The sequence below is a fragment of the Globicephala melas genome, chromosome 9 (genome assembly GCF_963455315.2).
Source record: "Globicephala melas chromosome 9, mGloMel1.2, whole genome shotgun sequence".
Lineage (NCBI taxonomy): Eukaryota > Metazoa > Chordata > Mammalia > Artiodactyla > Delphinidae > Globicephala > Globicephala melas.
The window spans coordinates 80,605,450-80,627,376 of record NC_083322.1 but is presented as its reverse complement, the minus strand read 5'-3'; the positions used below and the strand labels follow the sequence as shown (position 1 = coordinate 80,627,376).

The window sequence follows — 21,927 nt, the reverse complement described above, 5'->3', positions numbered from 1 at the left end:
CTTTTTAACCTCACTCTACTCTATCCCCAAATATATGGCCTTCTTTCTTCTGATTTCCAGAGCTCTCTTCGTTTTTCTCATTATATTCATTACATTTTGTGTTGGATTATTTTTACCTTTTTCTTCTTAAAATAACTGTTAATTTGATCAGCATATATTTTGAATCTGCTATGTGCAGAGATTATAAACAAATACTTAGAAATGAAAGACGGGTCACTTTTTATTCTCAAGTCAGTAAAATGAATGCTCTGTATATCCACTGACTAGACAATTCATTTGCTTCATTTGTTTCCTTTTTTTTTTTTTACACTTAATTTCAGCTGGTAGAACAGCATATTTAGAACGCAAATCTCTTCCTAAAGTCATTTGTGCTATCAGTAAGAACCTCACCAACAAGGCAGACATGCTGGTTAATGAACTTCTGGTCATAGGAAATACAACAGGGCATAGTTATTGTCTCCTCCTATCATACTTTGTCCTGTGATGGATTTGGATACGTGAAACATTTTGACCATAGATTTAGTTGACCATGTGACCTTAAATAAATATGTGATGTCAAGGAGGAACACTGGACAGTAATTTTAGCGAGGGCTTGAGGTAAGCAAGCTTCACTTTATCTTTCTCAGCACGCAAGGCTGCTGCTAATAGTGCCTATTTTTCTTCTAACTTCCTGTGTATGTTTATTTTACAAGAACCAAATGATAAGTAATTCTAAATGGATTGCATTCTGCCCTTTGGGTTCATCATTGCATTCAGAAAAGTAGTATCAGCATATAATTGAACTCCAAGTAGGAAAAGGGGTTACTGAATTAGCATTTACTTTTCAGGGCTTAATATTTTAAGTCTCTCCAATATATTACATTAGTAAAATTGTTAATAAAGTCTTCTCTAATTAAGTTAAGCGTATGAGTAAATCTTAAATATGATAATTACTATTGATAACTTTCATACCAGGAAAGTAAAAATTACATTAAAACATGATTTCCCAACTTTGGCCCTATTCATATTTTGAGCTGGATAATTCTTTGTTGTGTGTGTGTATGTGTGTGTGTTGGGGGTGTGTGTGACTGTTCTGTACATTGTGTGGGATGTCTAACAGCATCCCTGGCATCTATTCATTGGATGCTGGTAGCAACCCCTCCCTATTCAGTCATGACAATCAATAATACCTATGGATATTTCCAAATGACCTGAGGGGAAAAATTACCACCAGTTGAGAACCACTGCTTTGAAATTTGGCATACCTGTACTAAAATTTCTATTGTGTAGTGGACAGATTAACATGCTTTTATTTGTTATTTCACACCAGATTTGATCACTTCAATGGCTATTTCCATAAATATTTGGGGTTGAATCTAAAGCAAGAAATTATATATGAAGAGGTGGTTAGGTTTGTGATTGTTCCAGGATAGAGTAAGATACTTTCTATTTAACTGCATGTACTTTTCTGAGTTTTGTTGTCTGGTTTGAGATATGGAGGATATACATGCTTCTGCTAGCTGAAGTGTATTTTAAAAATACCTTCTTCACAATTCCTGTTCAAAATCTGCAGTAATAGGTACTAATTTATGTGACTTTAGTATTATTTTACATAAAAATTCAAAAAGTTATCAAAATGGTCTTAAATTCAAGATTAGAGGTTTGAAATTCCACATCCTCAATGGCAACTGAAATATAACACTTTACATCTGTGGTCCTCCACTACACATAAGTCTACATTTTTATGTAAATTATCTAAATTCTAGCGAAGAATGTTGTGATAGAAGGAATTTTGAAAGGGTTTCATGAACAGGAAAAGAGAAATGGAAGCTAGAAAGAAATAGAAGTCAGCTGTGTGCTTTTGTTATGACAATTTTTGGTTGAACAGCCTAGCTTACCAGTGCATCCAGGTATACATTTGTCCACTGGACTTGCTTAGCTTTGTCTCCTGCTAAAACCATTGGTCTTCCCAGAACATCCAAATATTCCTATATACACATATACATAAAAAAGAGTTGCGTGGTTGAAAACTAGAAATGCAGTGCTAAAAAAAACCCAAAAAAACTCCACAGAGAAAAAATTATCTAGAGTTAAAAATGAAGATGGGATCAAAATTATTAAGAAAGTTAAGCATATAATCATTCAATTCCTACTTTGGGTACTCCATAAATGGTATGTCTGCGTACTTAGAATCAACAATATTTGACTTACATTATTTATACAATGTATCTACCCCAGTTTTTTTTCTAGTAACAAAATATTCTCTTTCTGAGGTCCAGCCAACAATAAGTGAAATAGGTTCCTTGTGAATTGTTTTATGTTAATCTAAACTATTTAAGGCTCTGTGATTTACTGGATGGAACTACACAAATTTGAAATAATAAAGCAGCCACGTACTTGTTTTCATATCACAGATTATTTGGCTGAAATTCAAAACTACATTTAAACATATCAAAGAATACATGAAATACTGTGCCAAATCTAGACATCAAGCTTAAATGCAGCTGCTGTTTCATTTCAAAATTCAATGTATTCAGTATTCGTTTCCACAAATGCCACGTTATCTGTGCTAAATTTTGACTTAGTTTATTTTGTAGACCCTCAGTTATGTTTAGAATTAATGAGTTTAAATAGCAATTTAGGAATATTTAAAAATAATACATATTTAAATTAACTTAATTGCTTCAATCTCCCTGGTTACTTAACAAGCATGTTTTCAACTGAATGGTTGTAGAAAAATCATCTCCTTGTTGTAAGTTGTAATAATTATTGTCTAATTTTCTATGTTGTACCTACAACTTGGAGAAACTCATTTAAATAATTTGCAATAGAACCAAGTTGAAATTATGTGATGAGATTGTTAGTAAACTGATTTTATTTACTTTCTATTATGTTTTTAACATCTGAGAAGAAAAAATACTCATATATTTTTGGCTGGGTTTTGGATGTTTAAAAACACTTGGAACCTTAATGAAATGAAAACCAATACATTACCATGATACTCATCATTTTATTAAAAATGGAATAGTATGAAGCATTTATTCATTTTCACCCATTTTCTCCATACTGAGCATATTTAAAGCAGCAAAGAAATATCCTAGTTTGAAAAAATACTTTAAACAAGTTTTAAAAAACCATACCTGAGTATTGATTCTTATTGCTCCAATGGAAGGAATTTCATAATAATAACCTGAAATATATATATACAGATTTATACATATAAACATTACAATATAATAAAGGACCACAAAATTATTTTATGGCTTTGTAGGAGACACTGACCACTTCTAACTGAGCAAACACTAAAATATCAACACCACTGATAAATCTGTAAAATGTCTGATGAATGTATTCTCATAGCAAATACACAGGCTTTATGAGAAATTTCACTACATTTCATAGATTGTATAAAACAAATGTTATTTTCCTACAAAGCAGTAGGGAACCTGGTATCATTAAAATTTTTTTCATTGAAGAAATTATTAAAAATACACAATGACGGGTATCTAACAATTATTATATTCATATAAAATACCTGCCTAAAAATAGCTTTCAGAATAAATCTACGTTCTTTTTATTGTCATGCGGCATTTTTCAAATAACGTGTTTTTTTTGGTCTGAGTATAAAAGAAATATAGGTTCACTACACAAAGTTTGAATTATCTAGGAATGTATAAGAAGACATTTAAAAAAACAATAATTTAACCACTCAGAAAAAAATGTGCATATCGTGTCACACTTCCTGATATCTAACTTGTACATAATTCAGATATTCTTAATTCTTCATGTCAAGCTATATTTGATAAGCATCATTAGTATCATGCAATAAAATATATTCCTTTATAAATGTACAATATGATCAGATGTCTGCATTTTTATGTAATATAACACTAATATCAAAGTTGCTTATGTGTGTGTTTTTTTAATACAAAACACCTTCAGCATCTTATTCTTGCCTTGATTCCTATAAAAAATTAGCTATAACTTTAGAGTATTTTAAATGATAAGATGTAGAACTAACAACTACCAAATTCTTCTTCTTATAATAAAATGTGGTCAAGTAAACAGACTTGTTACCTTTATTTTCACAGGCCATCCACTGAATAGGTCCTCTGTCATAATTATGTTGACCAACTGAAAATGTGAATACACGTACCTGGTGAATTGAAAAATGGGTATCTGTTAGGCTGCATAAAATTTAATTGAAAGGCAAAACAAAAGAACTAAAAAAACATGTAAAAGCATGGTTTTCAGTTAATTAATGTGACAAGAAAAATTGAGGCCATTAAATCACTCAGGAAGGCACCAGAGAGAAACCACATAATCTACTGTAAATATAGACTTCAGTTACTAAATTTAAGTTAGTACTTGGGTGCTCTGCACCATATGTCAATCCTGTGGCAGGATCATGACTGAGGTTTCATTAGTAGAAATGGCATCTTTCAGGTTCAACCCAACTTCACCTGTCTCACTTGGTTAAGATATATTATTCACATATTTAGTCGCTGCAAAAAAAAAAAAGTCCTATTTCATAGGTATGAGATTATAAAAATGTATATAGAAAGGCGGTCATGATACTTTTAGTTGCTTAGGGCATTACACTTAATGATGCTTTCACTACTTTCACGTCATAGAAATATTTAGGATGCACGTGTATGATTATGATGTTAGTCGTATTACTTACTTTCTATAAAAGATGACTGGCATATATGATAAATGTTTTAAGCTCCTAGTATTTTTAAAAAGAATCAAAATACTGACTGTTTCTAATATATAATATGCAAATGTTTAAAAATTTAATTGAGATAGTATTTAATTATAGTAATTTATATATTCATTGGAAGCCACTGAATTTAAATAGTATAAAAGCATAGAAGGTAAATTCAATGATGTCAATAAGTATTTAATAAAATAGCTATTTGACTTATCGATTTTTACCAATTTAGTAATCTAAGTAAACAGGTACTCTAAGTTGATCATTTTAGCTTTTTCTGAAGATAAACATGCAGAAAATCACTTTTCCATGAATTTATGGTCTGGTTTGAACTATGTTAAGAGCTTTTCCCTAATTCATGTTGACTGACTGTTTGAATTGACATTTTCTAACTGTTTCATCTGTTTCATCTTTTGCACAACTGCAGAGCACATATCTCAAAAGAGATTTCACATCTGTTCTCTGTTCTTTTGCTGGTCTTGACTGCACTGAGATCACATCATGACAATCCTTGCCCTAAAATGTACATCAGGGATATTGTTTCACTTGTAAAGTTTTACGTGAGCCACCCTTAGGTCATCCGGGTTTGCCTCGGCTAGTTATGTAAGAAGCCATACGTCAGAGTTTTAATCACCTCAAACTGTAAGGACAAATGACTGGCTCTAGTTTAACAGAAGCTGGTGACACCTACCTCTCTCTCTCTCAATCCCCCAAAATGCAAAATGCAGTCCATTTCCTTAAAATCTTCAACTGGTTCATTTTGGGGGCTATGTATTTCGAAGTAGCGTCACTACTTACATCATAAAATTTACTCCTAAATGGAAGTATTTTTATAAACAGGTTGGCAACCCTACTAACAATTCAATTTAACTGCCATACCTTAAAAAACTGTCACGTGAATTCAGGGCAGGGAAACAATCAAGATGCTCCAGAAAGCACTTGGGGATGGCTTTCATAATTAACATTTGAAAGCATGTCTCACACTTTCAGTTTAAAGCACTGCTTTGTCTGGTCGCTCCTCTTACCACGACAGCGTTCCAGTAAAATGTTTTCCATAGAATACTTTTCAGTACAAAGAAATAAATAATAAGACTAAATGAATTATTATACCTACATCCCTAGAAATCAAGCATTTCTAATAATATAGAGGCTACACTTAGACACACACCATGTGATTATTTTGACTGATGTTATTCATCAAATAGTCCAAATAGACACAACTCAGCCAAAAAACATACTAGTAAAACACCACCACCACCAACAAAACTTGTTGTTTTATTTGTTTTACTACAAAAGTTTTGCCTGACCCCCATTGTTGGCCTCCATGGAGACCTCCATGGAGGTCTCATTCACAATGAATTGGTGAAATTTGATTGTTTTTATATCCTAACTTTCCACTTGGAGTTTTAGATAGTTTCACTCCTCCTATTCCACACTATATTACTGCCACCCCGTGGAAGAGTTAATGAACTAACTAAAATTCCAGATGCCAAATCCACAGAGATGATTGCTATCCCCTCATTCTTCTGGTGTTTTTCACTTCTTTAAGTGTACCATTCTTCCTTAGCTATAATTCTGGGGAAAGGAAAAAATAAAGTGATTCCTTGAAATAGGCATGATTTAGAAATTAAGGTAAATTACATTCTCAAAGATGTGTATTTTTAGAGTTCTTTTCTTATTAGTGTATTTACATGGTCTTACATAAAAACAAATAAAATGACATATAAAATAACTTGAAACACAATGTGCAGTCATACAAGAGAAATATTTCATCTGAAGTCTCCATTAAGCAAATTATTACTTTAAATCAGGGCTTCATTTAAGCAAAGTTAACTTTACATTGATAATTACAATATGAGATCCATGTAACAAGTACATACTGGAGACTTCTAAGTGAAGTGTTCCTAGAAAATTTGCTAAATGATCCTGAACTGGTTGATTTTAGGCCATGTTTCAGAATGTTCAGCTCTGTGAGGGTCATATATGAAACATACACAGTTATAGATGGCTTTGAAAAATATTCTTCATAATGCTGGAGTCTAGGTCTCTAACAGAAATAATGTGCGAAGGTAGTATTGAATAAATGCTGGCTAGGGTTAAAACAGTTCCAAGATTGCACTACTGTATCTATTATAGTGCCTTATATAGAAACAGAAATAAATATTAAATGAAAAGAAATTAAACAGCTAAATGAGTGGTCTAAACGTTTTCCCAGAGGGACATAAGACAAACTTTGATATCATCTGACATATAAATCAGTTCATTATTATGATAGAGTAGAGCCAAAACCGGACTGATATACGTCTAGCATTTTATAATTTGGGTTGTTTCATACACTTATATCACGGTAAATTCATAATCTTTTTCTTTTATGTTACGCTGACTTGCTCAATGGAGATGAGCAAACTTTTTCAGGTAAATTAAAGTTTGTATAATACATTTAAACCATTTATGTGCTGTATTATTCCTAGAGAATGAAAATAACTCATAATTATTGACTCATGCTTAGTTATATAAGAATATTCACAAAATAAATTGTAATTTGAGAGTGTATTTAATAAAATTAAACTTAAAACAATTAAAAATCTGTCTCTATTATTAGTTGCAAATTTATATAATTCGGCCTTCAGTTGGTTCAAAAATCATTTTTTCTCTGAACAGAACATTATAATTCCAAGATGTAAATTTGACATGTCAAGCCTGACCTACTTGATCAGAGAAAACTTTTAATTAACAGCAAATTGGGTTATTGATTGGTTTCTTACAATACACCACTGATTTATTCTTCAGTTCTAGACTTCCGCAACTCTGGTTTTTATTTTGTCTTGTTTGTTGAAGACTAACATACTTGTCTTCAATTAAGATTTTTCCAAAACCACAGGGTCAACCTATTTTTAAAAGCCATAGGAATTTCTTGTTTCCCAGCAGAACCCAGTTACTGGAAACTGTCACCTCAACAATTATCAGTTACCCAGAGTTCAAGTTTAATTTACAATAGGCAAATCTCCAAGGAATAATGGAAATGAGACTATGAAGAAAGAAAGCCAATAAAACTAAAATAAAAACTTCAGCTATCGACTCATGTTAGAAAAATGATGTCAGAAATGGGTTTTATTAATTTACTGTGCGTACTAAAATTTTTGGCATGAAGCCTATAAAAATACTAAATTGGACTGAATATTTTAGGAGAAAATTCTACAGTGGTTTCCATAATTCACAAGTGTACCAGAATCCAGAGCATTTAAAATAACCTACATCTCTAGTTTTATAACATTATGAAATAAATAAAAGTGTCCAAATGCACATTTCACACTTTATTTTATAAAGCCCAGTGATCTGAAAGGTTCTTACAAGCCTGCAAATATCTGATGGCTTAGTTTAATCCATCTTAGCCTCTTAAGGCTGTGAGAAATATGTCCCTTAGCAGTAAAGCCTTGCTATTCGACCAGAAGGAAAGATCCTGGGTGGGCAAATGATGACTGGTATGGCCACAAGGCTGCCCTGGAGAGAGACACACACACAACCAGACAGTGCATTCCATATGAGGTTATGAAATTTGGACTGTAGATCGTTTAAATGACTGACTTTGCCACTTAGTAGCTGTTTAACTTTCAACAAGTTCCTTAACGTCTCAAATTTTGGTTTTATTTCCAAAATGCGGATGATGTTGATGGTAAGAAACATCTTTTGTCATATGGTTATTACAATTGTGAATGAAGTAATATATGAAAATCTTTTGTATTATATGGAAAATAATAAGCACAATAAATATTATCTATGGTAATAAAGATGACCATGATGATGATGATGACTACAATGTCTCCTACCGTCAAGCTATCAGAATTCAATGAGGAAACATTTTCCATTAGTGGGATACTAGGCTTTCGTGCCTTAAAAAGAACATAAAATAACTTGAAGTAACACCTTCCCAAAGGAACAAATTTGGCTTGCTTTATTGCATTTAGCAATAAACTCCAAAGAAAATGAGCCAATACTGTCTAAATGCCATTGTGTCCATATAAGATATATCATGGAATTGCCCAGGGTCTGACAAACGCAAGAATTTCACAAGTGACCTTTGAATTAGTCTGAGTAAAACACACAAAGCAACTTTAAAAAAGGAAAACAAAATGCAGTAGGTTTTGCCTACGTGATCTTACAGCACCAAGCAGATATTTCTCTCACATTTCTTGCATGTGCGTACGTAACACAGATACATGCCTCAGGATTATGTTGGTCTTTAAAATTTTTAACAATTATAATGAATCACCCTTGCATTATCAGATTATAAGGAAGTAATTTTGGGTTTCCCTTCCCTCTGCATACATTTATAGTACTTGACACAGGAGCAATAATCTATGGACGCATTTCATTTCCAAGCAGTTATAGCTCTGCAAACACTATTGTCAGCAGAGGTCAGGAAATAAGCAACATACTGATTTATTTCAGGTGTTCTTCTTGGGTAATGCTAAATACTTCACTGACACTAATTATGAGAATACTCATGAAAAACTATGTGTTGGACTGGTGAGGGTGAATGGAGAGGTGCCGTCAATACAATTGTTTTTTATATAAACTTAAGCCCTCCCTACTTACTTATAAAATGACATATCCAAGGTGGAACATACATTTTACTCTACATTCCACTTATAAGGAAAAAATTGTTTTAAATTATTTGCTTTTAAAAGAGCAAAGCTATTGAGTTTTTTAACATTTACGAATGTTTTATAATTTATCTTCGAGCTTATTTATTGCATATTTATATTTATTTATGCTGGGCATCCTCAGTAAATATACTTAGCAACCGCTGTGCGTCAAGCCCTTGCTAGCCTCTAAGGAGTCAATGGTAGGTTTACAAACTAACACAAACCCTAGTTCATGGAGCTTTTAATAGAGGAGAGTTCAAGATAACAGGTGAATAAATACATAATTAAAATAATAAAAAATGGTAATCTGGGAGAAAGAAAACAAAGAGGAAAGATGGTGCTGAAATAGAGAACGGTAAAGAAGGTGTGTGGGGAAACACTAGAAAGACTGAGCAGGGAAGACCTCTGCGCAGAGATACGTGGCAAGCAGAATTCTCAATCTGAGAAGAAGGCAGCCACAGAAAAAGCAGAACAGAGTGCCTCTCCTGGTAGAATGATTTCACACAAACCAAAGGCAATCCCAATTTTAGGTGGCACAATTCTACCTAGAAATTATTTCGAGAGCATTTTTTGCACTCTATGGCTTACGTCTTGCAATGTATTTTGTGCTTAATATAATACTTATTCTCATTTTTCATTAGATTTGTTTTAGCTACTAAATTAAGGACTCTGTAAAATGTATGGAAGTAATATTACTCAGACCTGAAGAGAATGTACCTGATAATATTTTCCTTAGTTTAGACAATGAATTATCAACATTAATTTTATTCTAAGAAAGCAAATGTAAATAAATCTGTCAGAGAGAAGGACACATACACACATGCACATGCACGTACACACACGCATTTTAAATTGATCATCTCTCTACTGGGCCAGTGTTACTTGTAATTATTGTTTTCAGCTATACCGTAAGTCCAGCATAAATAATATATTTGGTTTTTAGAACACAGGTACAGTTCCTAATCTAAAGCTGAAAAATCTTTGGGAAACTGTTGAAAGTGCCAAAATACACGAAATGAAACTTTTCAGAAGCAGTGTATTTGTTAAACAGTATTAAATATTCTACAAGTCTGAATGCCCTTCATTATCACGTTTGGACATTCCTTCCAAAGGCTTCATTCTTTCCTGATGGAGAAGCCAGGCAGCGACAATTGAGAAGGCAATGAATTATTTGCCATGAATTATTTTCCCTACCATCTGTTGAAAAAGTAATTGACAGTTTTCACTCTTATTGTATAAAACACATATGCAGATTCAGCCATTTGTGATTTGATTTAGATTTTTGTAGCCTATAAATTATTTCTCTCTATTTTGGATCTGACAACAAAATAGAAAAGACTGCCAATCATTTTTTAAAGAATTAAAAAAATAATGAATCTATTGTCAGGCAATTATAACTTTAGCTATGCATTCTTTATTTTAAAAATTATTCCACATCTATCATGTTTTTTTCCCATTTGTTCTTCTCTTTCAATTTACTAGTTATTTTGAAATTTTCATTTTATAGATTTGGAATGCCTTTTTATTTTTGATTAATTCTGAGAATTAACCTAAGGGTCCGAGAACTATTTTCTAGCTGGCTAGACAATCTTAAGTGTGTACTGCTAACCAAAATCCCTTTGCTATTATACAGAAAATCAAATATTTTTAATTTTCCTAGGTCTGGGAATTATCTTTCAACTCTGTGTCTGGTTTTACTTTCCTTTACTCATTTGTTTGCACTCTATGATAGAGTTCATTTTGGTTTTGGCACCATTTTTAAGGAAGTCTTGTACACATGGGTGAGCCCTAAGGAATGGCATAGTTGCAGGTAAAGATTAGAAAGTGAATGCATTTTAATGTGGAACAGCTGTGTGAGGAGATTACCATGGACTCAGTTTTAAACTGTACCTATCTATAATCAGGTAGATTAATTCCCAAGAGTAATACATTTCAAAAGAACCCAAACATTTTGTTCTAATTCTTAAACCTTTTGGCCTCATTAAATTGTGCTGTATATCTGCAGCCTCATTCATCAGCTCTATGGATGTACCTCATCACACCTACCTGGGTTGCTCTGAATGATTTCTAATGTCATATGGATGAAAAATGACTTTAAATGAATCATTCAGCAGCCACATTAATGTCAAGCAAGAGGCTTGGGGAGGAAGTAGGATTCAAAGAGTAGTTTCCAGATTTTTTTTCTTTAAAAGCTCTCCAAACTTTGTGACTTTGCAATTTTGATATTTTTAAGTTACAAGTGAACTTCTATCTTGAAAAGCATGCTTTAAAATAAAGTTATAATCGAATATAGAATTTTTAAATGTATTGAAAGTTTTTATTTTACTAACTCTATCAAATTCAGTTTTATACATCAGCCATTTGAAAGATAATGTGGCTAGTGAAGTTCTGAGTTGATAAACTTATTATGTAATATATGAATTTTGCAGGTAAAGAATTGGTCTGTCATACCCATACCCATCCTTAGATGACAAAGATAGACAATGATCTTCCATATCAGTGTCTGTGGCAGCAAATCTCTCAGACTGGGTGGATGAATGGAAGGTATAGAGAAGTCTGAGTAAGGAGGGAAAGTTAGAAAGGGTTTGACAATGCACCCAAAACCGTTTGAAGCCATGTTTGAAGATGGTGGAAAAAACCTCTCCTATACATATACACACTGTTTTTAGTAGGTACCTTTACACTATTTGCACACATACACCCTTGGCATAAACAATTAACTATGTAAATGTTGTCTTGACAAAGTACAAATACACTCAAAAATATAAGTGAATTAAAAGTGGTTGTCTGCCATCATCTATTTTCACTGTTAGTGGACACAGAACATACAAATACCAAGAGACAAATTTTGTGTTTAATGTGGTTTTCCCACATTAGGAAATTCAAAAAGCCACTGAACTTGAAGTAAAGTGCATATGAAATGTGGTACAACAATATTTCCAGAAATATAATTCCTACTTGTCCAATTCAGATATCTGTGCTCTGTATCTCTCTCAATCCCTCCTCTTTCAAGGTTCTCCTCTGTTTTGTAACTATAAGATTTCTTGTCTGGGTATCCCTTTACTAACCTTAACATATAATAATGACTTGGCTCTTCCATCTTTAAAAAAACAAAATGTATGCATGCACATATGTGTGTGTGCACAGCTTCACCCAGAATTGACTGTCTTATTTTTTTCCTAGTATTTCTTGGCAAATTTGCAAAGATTTTAGAAAAATTAGTTTATGTTCAGATTTCTACGTCCTCATGCCTTAAGCACTTCTCAACTACCTGTCGGAATTTACTCACTGAACTTTACATAAGAGAGCTAAGCCAAAGTTACACACATGGTCCCTTGTTCCTGGAAATAACGATGGACAGAAGGAATGTCCATTTAAAACAGATATAAATATGTGTGCATATATCTGTGTATGTAAGTACGTATACATGTATGAGTGTATCACAGAACTTTGCTACACCACTGAAATTAGACTCACATAAAAAATGTAGTACCTAATTCCAAGGACATCTTAACTTTTCTTAGCTAATCATACATTTATTTTAAAATCACAGAAACTAAGGACTGACTACTTAATTTTCAAAGTTGCTTTGGAATTCACAAAAATTATATGTCCTTAGGAGAAGTGTGTGTCCTTAAAGCACAGCAACATTCATAGGCAAACAGCAGGATTGCTGAGTAAGATTAGATTCATCAGTTTTATAAAAATGAATTCAATATGAGTAATTTCTTGTGTGGTTTAGCATGTTGCAAAATGCCTTTGTTTAAAACGTGGAGTTCCTATAAAAGGTGAAGGGGATGAGAAGTAGTGTTTCAAGATAACAATACTTAGATTGGACATTTTTAGGATATATACATAGAAAAATGATTTTCAACTAGTTAATTCTTCATATATTCAATCAACTGAACAATTTGTGAAAACAGAGGGTAGAATACAATTGTTTTCCTTATGGCATAAAACCTCTTATATTTTAAAAAAATGAAAAACATAAACTTATGATATGCCTCCAAGACGTATCATTGTGTTAATTCTATATACAAACAGAGTTTGGGGAGAGAAAGAAAAAAGTTTAGATGAAAATTTCTTCTCTTTTTATACATTTAAATTCTTTTATTTAAACCTGTTGAAGTTTTTTTTTTTACTCTTTGAAATTAGAATATATCTTAAGCACAAATTATGATATAGATTGTAACATTCATTGCCATATTTGTTTAAGAAACTCTTCCTTTTTGAAGAAAAATATCCAGAGGTGAATGATATTCCTGCTGGTTGGTTCAGATGATATCAAAATTAAAGAAAAGATTTATCTAAACTTACATTCATTAAAAAATGAAAAGCAGTGGGGCTTGCACTTATATACCTCTATCACAAAATAATAAAATATACTTGAAATTATGACTACAAGATGCTAAGAAGTCTCTTCCAAATTATCAGTGTATGATTAATTAGTAGAATATTGAGATAAATGTATTATAGTAATAGAGTTCAATTTGGGCTAAATTTATTTTATTACCTTTGAGTTCTCCAAAACATGGTAATGTTACATTATTGAGAATATTTAAATAAGTGAAATAGTCCTTACTCCAGGTTATGTTTTTTAATTATGAATTTGTTCTGTAACAGAAATCATGCTTCCAACTTTTGTTAGACATACTCAAGTTACTTATTGCCATGTATTGAGAACTATCTCTGAAACTGTGCTCTCTGCAGGATGATGAGAGTTCAAAGTTAAACAATACAAAGGCCCAGTCTTGTAGGACCTTGTCATCTAGAGAGGGAACAGAGAAGAGATTTTGTGGGTAGAATACAGTGTGAGGGACGCGTAGGTCTGAATACACTGTGCTATATGGGATCAGAGCACGAGCCTGAAGTGGGAGAAAAGTGTCAGGGACATCCTTCAGGGGGTGATGATTGCCCAGGATTCTGAACGATGAGTAGCAGTTACTAAATAAAGTAAGTAATGCACACTACATCTTAGATTAATACATCTGTATCTTCCCATTACTTTTCATTCTACTGATGTTTTTGAAACAAATATTCACAAAATCAAGTTACTATTTGAAAATATTCAGTCTATTAACAGTTCAGTCCATTTATCAACTTTTTCAAAAGGAACGGCTCTTCTGTATAATCAAAGTCACCAGGTGTTTTAAAAAAACTTAACCCTTGCATTAAACTTATGTCATATGACATTATACTTTAATAGCATATGCAATATCAAAGAGTTGAGTATTAAAAAATTTTGTGAATAATTTGAAGGTATGTGTATTGGGTTGGCCAAAAAGGTCACTCATTTAATGAATATGTTGTTCAATAAAGTTCCTAGTGAAAATGAAAAATGTGTCTTTTATTTTTACTTAAAACTGAACAAACTTTTTGGCCAACCCAATATGTCTATGTTTTCAACTCTAATCATTTTTAAAGTACCTAAGGGTGTTTCAAAGTGTCCCAGATTTTTTCATCAATACTCTACCCCATTATTCACAATATTTTGCCTGCCAAAATATATAACATATATATTTACCTAAATGTATTAATATACATTTTTTTCTCTTTTTAATTCCTCACACACATATAAAACAATTCATTAGAGTTAATGACGAGTCACACCTCTCAAAATGGTAAAAATTTCAATTAAAAGCCAAGTAAACTGGCATTTTACCCTTAAGAGTCCCCTTGTGAAACATACAATTTCTGTTGAAATTTTGGAAACACAAGATATAGGTTATAATTTTTCATTACTTATTTATGGATCCTTAGCATTTTAAGAAACCAAGTTGAGAATCATTGTTCTTTTATAAAATATGGAGAGTCAGTCAGAAAATTGAAATAAGCTGATAGTAGCAGTGCTAGAAAAAAATAGTTACATTTGATATTTTCCACACTATCAGTAGGTTCAGCCACATGGGTGAACTTTCAAAACAGGTCTTTCTACAATACTTTCCTCTGTAGTAGAACAAACAAACAAACAAACAAATATATTCCTATATAGGCTTCTGTAAGTTCAAATTATTTTATTAATGAATTAGTCATAAGGTACTTATGAATCTCACAGAAGATATCTAACATTTAATTCAGTGATTAGCTTATAATCCATCTGTATGACTTTATAATCAGCACACTAATGTTTTAACCAAAAATGTCTTCCCTCACCACCCCCGCCACTCTCTCTTTAAAAACCACCTAAATTACTATTAAATTTAAAACATTGGAAAAATTACACTCACTTTTTTGTCTTTGTTGTATTTGGTAAATATCTCCTGAGCTCTCTCTTCTCCTCCATCCGTGAACAACATGATAATCTTATTGCAGTTGGCTCTAGACACATTATACTGTTAAAAAAAAATGTATATCATTCATAATAAAAGGTAGGGAGTATAAAAGCAATATGGAAAGAGCATGCACAGGTTGCAAGTAATGACTGAAGTATCTGCTCAATAAGTCAATTCTAAGAACCAGTTCCTGGATCAAGCCAGGCCTACGCATCCCTACACAGGGGCTCTGCCTCATTCCCAACACCCACGGGTCTCCCTTCCTTCAGGCTTCTGATCAAAGGTCACCTTACCAGTGAGGACTTTCCTGACAACTTTCCCCTCCCAGGCTGTATTTTTCTCCATAGCATTTCACATTTGTTTACATGTAGTATATATTTTATTTGTCTTTTTATTATTGGCTTCTCCCAATAGAATGTTAAATGCCAAAAGGGCATAACTTGTGTCGTTTTTGTTCAGTGTTGTTTCCTTGCCTAGATGAATGCCTAGCACATAATAACCTCTCAGTGGTTAATTAATAAATGGGTTTTAAATTAATTAATGGCCATGATGTCAATTGTATACCCCTATAATTTACACGAGAAACCAAGAAATAATATTAATAAAATGTGCATAGCTTTTCACATATATTTTCAATCTATTCACAAACATTTGTTCCTCTCTTCCCTCCTTCATCTCACTTTATTCACTTTACATTTCTGAAATTGCAGTGTTGATCCCTAATGCCCAGTGCTCTTTCATATCTTTGTAAATGTCGACAACTACTTCCAGAATATTCTCCTATCTGCTCGCAAGCAGCCACACATATTCTAATCCTGAAAGACTCAATTCCAGTGGTAAATCCTTTCTTACACTTTCTTTAAGGTCCCCAAAGAGTTGGATTTAGGTAAACAATGGATTAACATCAAAGGGCCATGAAAATGCACAATTAATTTAGAAAGCTGTATTTCTTTGAGGTCTGAAATTATAATCTCAGCCTTTCTACTGTTGTGAAATGTGTTTGTGAAAGTGTTGAGAACAAAAGATTCACACTAATTTATGAATGCTCAGCTTCTTCGAAAATGTCAACCCTCTAGTTCAGCAATATTCAAAGGAGATACAATGTGAGCCTAATTTGTAATTTTAACCCTCTAATGGCCACATTAAAGAAAGTAAAAAGAAATATCTGAAATTCTAATAACATATTTAACTCAGTCGTTCAAAAATGTTATCAATTCAACATCAAATAATATCAAAGTTACTGAGATAATATACTTTTTTTCCTTTCATAATAAGTACTAAAATTTCAGTGTGTACTTGTAACACATTTCAGTTCAGACCAGGCACATTTCAAGTGCACAACACCCACTTGTGATCATGGTTATCACACTGGACAGCACAGGTTTGGTGTTTAAGTGACTAATACATTTTTTAAAAAAATCACTAATTCTCCTATAGTATTTAAGCGTATTGAAGGTCCCTATTCCTATTTGTCAAAAAAGGAAATCCCATTTCCTGTGGAAAAGTTAATGAAGACAACATTTTGCTTTACTGATGAAAAGATCCTGTTTCATATATTCTTACCCCGTTGACTAGGCCATTAGACCATGCGGAGTTAAGGCTTTTAACCAAGCATTGTGAAAACTCAAGTATTAACTAATACAATTTATCACATTCAAGCACCATTCTTATTTTTGAAGATAATTATCTGAAAATTTGACCATACAAAAATTTACATATTTTATCATCAAAATAATTTTGTGAAAGGTGTTGAAGTCCCTCAAACTAAAATTAGTTTCTCTAATGACCTGTGTTTTCTACTTGCGTATGTAAAATGGGCAAAATAATATTTACCTAAAGGGCTGTCTCAGAAAAGTGATAAAATAACTAAAGTTTTTAGAACAGAACTTGGTTTCATTTTTTGAAGTAGTGGAGGTATTCTTATTATTATCACTAAATACAAGTATCAAAGTTACTTTTAGCACATCGAGTCTTGCTGATCATTCGTAAGACACCCACAAAAAGAGGAACGCAGAAATGTGTTTTCAACATCATTTTTCCTCAGGACTTGTGGGAAAGCAGAGTCTATCTCAGCAATTTTTCATTGGGTTTGCAGCTATCTAAAGAATCACACAGTCACAAGAAGTATACATAACTGGCTTGGAAGGAACTAAGCCAAGGAAAGAAATTGATTATGTCAATAAAAATACAACAGCTAGGGTTGGTAATTTATGTTAATATGGTATTTCATGACACACTGTCGTATCTCTGTGTGGCCAGTATATAGCACAGCATCTATCATATGCACTCAATAAAATTTTTTTGGAAAAATGCATCTCAATATATTTGTCAGTAGTTTATGAAATGCTAACTGAAGACTAATTCAAATCTTAACGTCTAATTCTGTTTGACACTTGATTCAGTGTATCTTAAGGGTAAACCTTGCCGGGACAAACAAAAGAGAAGGAATGGCATTGCATGATGAGAAAAAGACTAGAAGTGTCTGCAAGAGGTAACAGAACATGCTTCAGCTCAATAAGGCAAGCCATGGCATTTGGGAAAATTATTTTAAAATGAAGAATTGCAATATCTAAGCGACATGTGGAAAGCAAAACACACGAGATTTACTATTGAGGACATATTAAAAATCATTTACAACTTTGGTAAAGGCAGTGGGAGAGGCCAATAGGAGTTAGATCATATTTTATCAGCAACTAATAATGAACGTGCGAGTTAACGTGGCCCCTCTACATGACTGCCTCTGAAATATTACATTAGGCTTGAGACTTATCATCATTTCACAACGGAAACCTGAATAGGAGGGAATGAGTGAGGCCAGTTAACAACACTAAGAGGAATAATTAAAATGCCAATATCTAGAAAACTTGATTATTGACTCAAGAGAAAAAAGTTAACATAAAAACCTTTCACATTCCTTTACTACAGAAAGAATATATTCCACTCTAATGATCAATTATGCTTGAATTTCAAAGTTTTGAGTTTTCATTTTTTTATTAATAAACATACATTATTTAATAATCATATGCATTTTACCAAAGATAATTTCCCCTGAAAACTGCAGTGTGGAACTTCTTTGCTTTTCTAACTCCTTACTTGCTTATCTAATGGTATCTAAAAAAAATATCACTACCTCAAACTCTAAATAATAGAAAATTCTACTCTCACATTCCCTCTTTGTAGACTCCTGTGCCACCATCCCCCTAGTTTTCCAGTTCAGAGAACTTGGAATCACCCCCTCCCCCTCCCGGCAACCCCTCCTACCCACCCAATCAGGTCACCCGCCTTAACATCTCTGCACGTCTAGTCCAACACCAGGATTTCTACAATAGCTTCTTAACGTAGAACACTCGTCAGATGATGTCTTTCTCCTACCACAAACTTTTCATTTGCTCCTACACACTTCATTTAAAGACAGCTCATGGTCTTTCCATTTCCATCACCTCTCCCCTACTGCTTATAGCCCAGCCATACCAATCCACCTGCAATTCTTTCAATGAGCATGACACCCCATGCTTCTGTGCCTTTGTCGATGCTGTTCATTTTCTCTCCCTCACCACCTACCTAGATTCTGCTCATTCTTCAAAATCCTGTTTTCAAGAAAGTGCAACAATTTTCTGACCTCCTTTGGGTAAGTTGAGCCCCCTTCCCCAAGCTGCTCCGAGCAAACACACCGTGAACACCCTGTAACAGCACTAACATGTTATATGAGAAATGATTATTTAGCATGTTATGCTCGACCTTCTTGAGAGCAAATGGTTTTGTTTATGTCTGGAATTTCAGCAATAGCACTGTGACAGGATAAATTGTGAGGCACTCAATAAATATTGGCTGAATGAACAAATCAATGAGTCATCACCCAATCAGAGATCTTAAAAACTGTTTAGAAGATTTACTTCGGGAACAACGAAATCAAGTTTGCAGAAAAGTCCAAATATAAGGGCTTATTTAGTGACTCAGCAAATATGATAGGAATTATGTGCTGATTCTGTCCCAGCCACATGCTAGTTATTAATTAATTATAACACCAACTCAACAGCCTACATTCTCATGTGCTTTTCTATGTGGTTTGCTATGTCCACCGATTCTGTGGACATTCTTTACACAACCCCAGTTAGGAAACCAAGGCAGAGAGATGTCAGGTCCATACTCTGAACCACTGCAATAATATTGCTTCAGAAGAGATACAAACCTGAATGATAGCTCCTGCTTTCAAATAGTTCAAATGAAACAGACAACATGGCCATTTGAAAATACTAGTCCGCAGTGTGAGATTCGTGTTATAATATTGTTATGATATGGGACAGGTAGTAGGTGTGCCAGAATTTAAAAGCCAAACTATAGACATCGATGATTCACTCAAGGGAATTTTCTCTTTGGAAGGAACTTCTGCTCTTCCTGTCTACCTTGATGTTAACCATTTGGACCTTTTTGTACATTTAGGAACAACCTGAAGATTCAAACTAGATGTTTAAAACTGAAATATTTCCAGAAACCATTTGATGACTGACAGCACAAGTTTCCAAATAAATACAGTACTAACTGAGATAAGACAAAAGAGATGATATTCTAAATGTGCCAACTAAGTTTCCAGTGCTTCTTCAAAATTAAATTAAGTAATTACCTTACAAATGTGTTTTTTTAAACAAAGTTTGAAAAAAGAGGGTAGAAGAAAAGATCTAAAAGAGAAAGAAAATCTACATTTTGTATACTTTCTGAATTTTGGATTTAAAAATTAAAAAAGTTCAAACATTTCTACTGCCGAGACACATCTGCTTTCTAAATGAATGACAAACAGAACTGTTATCTAACCCTACAGAGCTGTAACTACAAGGATATTGAAATTCAGATGCTACAATTCAATAATAAAAGACAAAAGGGGGTAGTATTAATACTTACATTAAGCAGCTGTTCAAAAGCAAAACTAAAGCCCTTTTTATAATCTGTGATTCCTTTCGCTGTGATATTATTCACTGCATCTTTCAGCACTTTCTTATTTCTTACATTTGCTTGGACAAGGTGCTGAAAACAGCTTACATCCTGGGCATTGCTGTTAAACTGCAAAAGATAAAAAGGTAAATGTATAAACCAACATTAAAATCAATCATGTAATTTTTACTGAATTTGTGTTATACTTCTCAATCCTTCTGCACTGCTTTCTCTTTCGAAAAGAAAAGTGAGTAGATTGGTAACAGAAGCGCACTAAAGATCAAACAGTAATTTTCATCCATGCCCCAACCCCTACTGTATTAGCCTGTCACTTATTGACACTTTCCTGAACCTAGCTTGGTTTCCCTGATTATAAATTTGGGATTTGAGTTATGTGAGGTCCCTCCCAGCTCTCAAATTTTATGAGCATTTAGATTACAAACAACAACAACAACACAAAACTCTCAACAAACAATGAAATATATTCAGAATGCAGAAATGATATGATGATGCCTGCACAGAATACAGGGAGAAACTGAGCATTTTACTCGCCTCGCATGAGGAAACGCTAAATGGAAAAGTGGTACACAGAAGGACAGGAACAGACGGTTAGTAAATTTGAAATTTGATGGTAGTCTTTCCATGGGGGTTAAAACAGGAAAGTAATCTGAAAGACTCAAGAACAACGAGTGGTCTTTCAAAACTATCACTCTAGAGGTTATATAGGGAATGCAGTAGAATCACAGAGGCAAGAGAAAGGGCAAGCAGGTCATGGCAGAGTTACTGCTGTGAGTGATAAGGGCCTGAACAACAAAGAGTCTGTAGGAGGAGAAAACAAACTCCAATAATATCTGCCCCAACTGAAAATTTAAGAATGATCACCAAAGTAATTTCAGCAACCGTATAAAAAGTATTCACACAGTTCACTGTATATTTCCAAAAAGATAAGAATAGGACTCCAGCAAGAAGGTCAGGGCGCTAAAATGAATGGGATCATCCTATCATTTATTAACTCTGCTATGGGTACAAGCCCCTTAGGCTCCTGGGGCCTAGACTGTCACATCTGCAAAAGCAAAATGAGAATGATAATAAAAACATACTTGCTAAAAGGAAAGGGGCTGGCCAGATCAAATGTTGAAGCTATTCTCAGATCAAAAGCACATAATGATTTTAACAGGTGGATCACAAGCCAAAATATATTTTTACATAAGTGATTATCTATTCTCATAAATATAATGCATCATTCTCTTTTCTCTGAAGATCCCTGAAACCTAGTGATAAGGTACACTGTACAATTCATCAATCCATTAAGCAAATATTCATTGGCGGCCTGTTATATGTCCAGAGTTGTGGTAGGTGAGAGCTCTGTGCCTTCAGACATGAGGTAAAT

At 33.3% G+C, this 21,927-nt stretch overlaps 1 protein-coding gene across 2 annotated transcripts in view; it reads right to left on the bottom strand.

The window, feature by feature from the left end:
* The window catches only part of CACNA2D1 (calcium voltage-gated channel auxiliary subunit alpha2delta 1), a 515,558-nt gene that overhangs the window by 75,919 nt on the left and 417,712 nt on the right, over window positions 1-21,927 (bottom strand). For both annotated transcript variants that reach the window (XM_060304737.1, XM_060304738.1), the window contains exons 12-16: window positions 20,508-20,666; window positions 15,567-15,671; window positions 4,057-4,135; window positions 3,120-3,169; window positions 1,878-1,967 (exon numbers count right to left, since the gene is read on the bottom strand). In XM_060304737.1, the coding sequence (XP_060160720.1) occupies window positions 1,878-1,967; window positions 3,120-3,169; window positions 4,057-4,135; window positions 15,567-15,671; window positions 20,508-20,666 (483 nt within the window). The remainder of the gene's footprint in view (window positions 1-1,877; window positions 1,968-3,119; window positions 3,170-4,056; window positions 4,136-15,566; window positions 15,672-20,507; window positions 20,667-21,927) is intronic.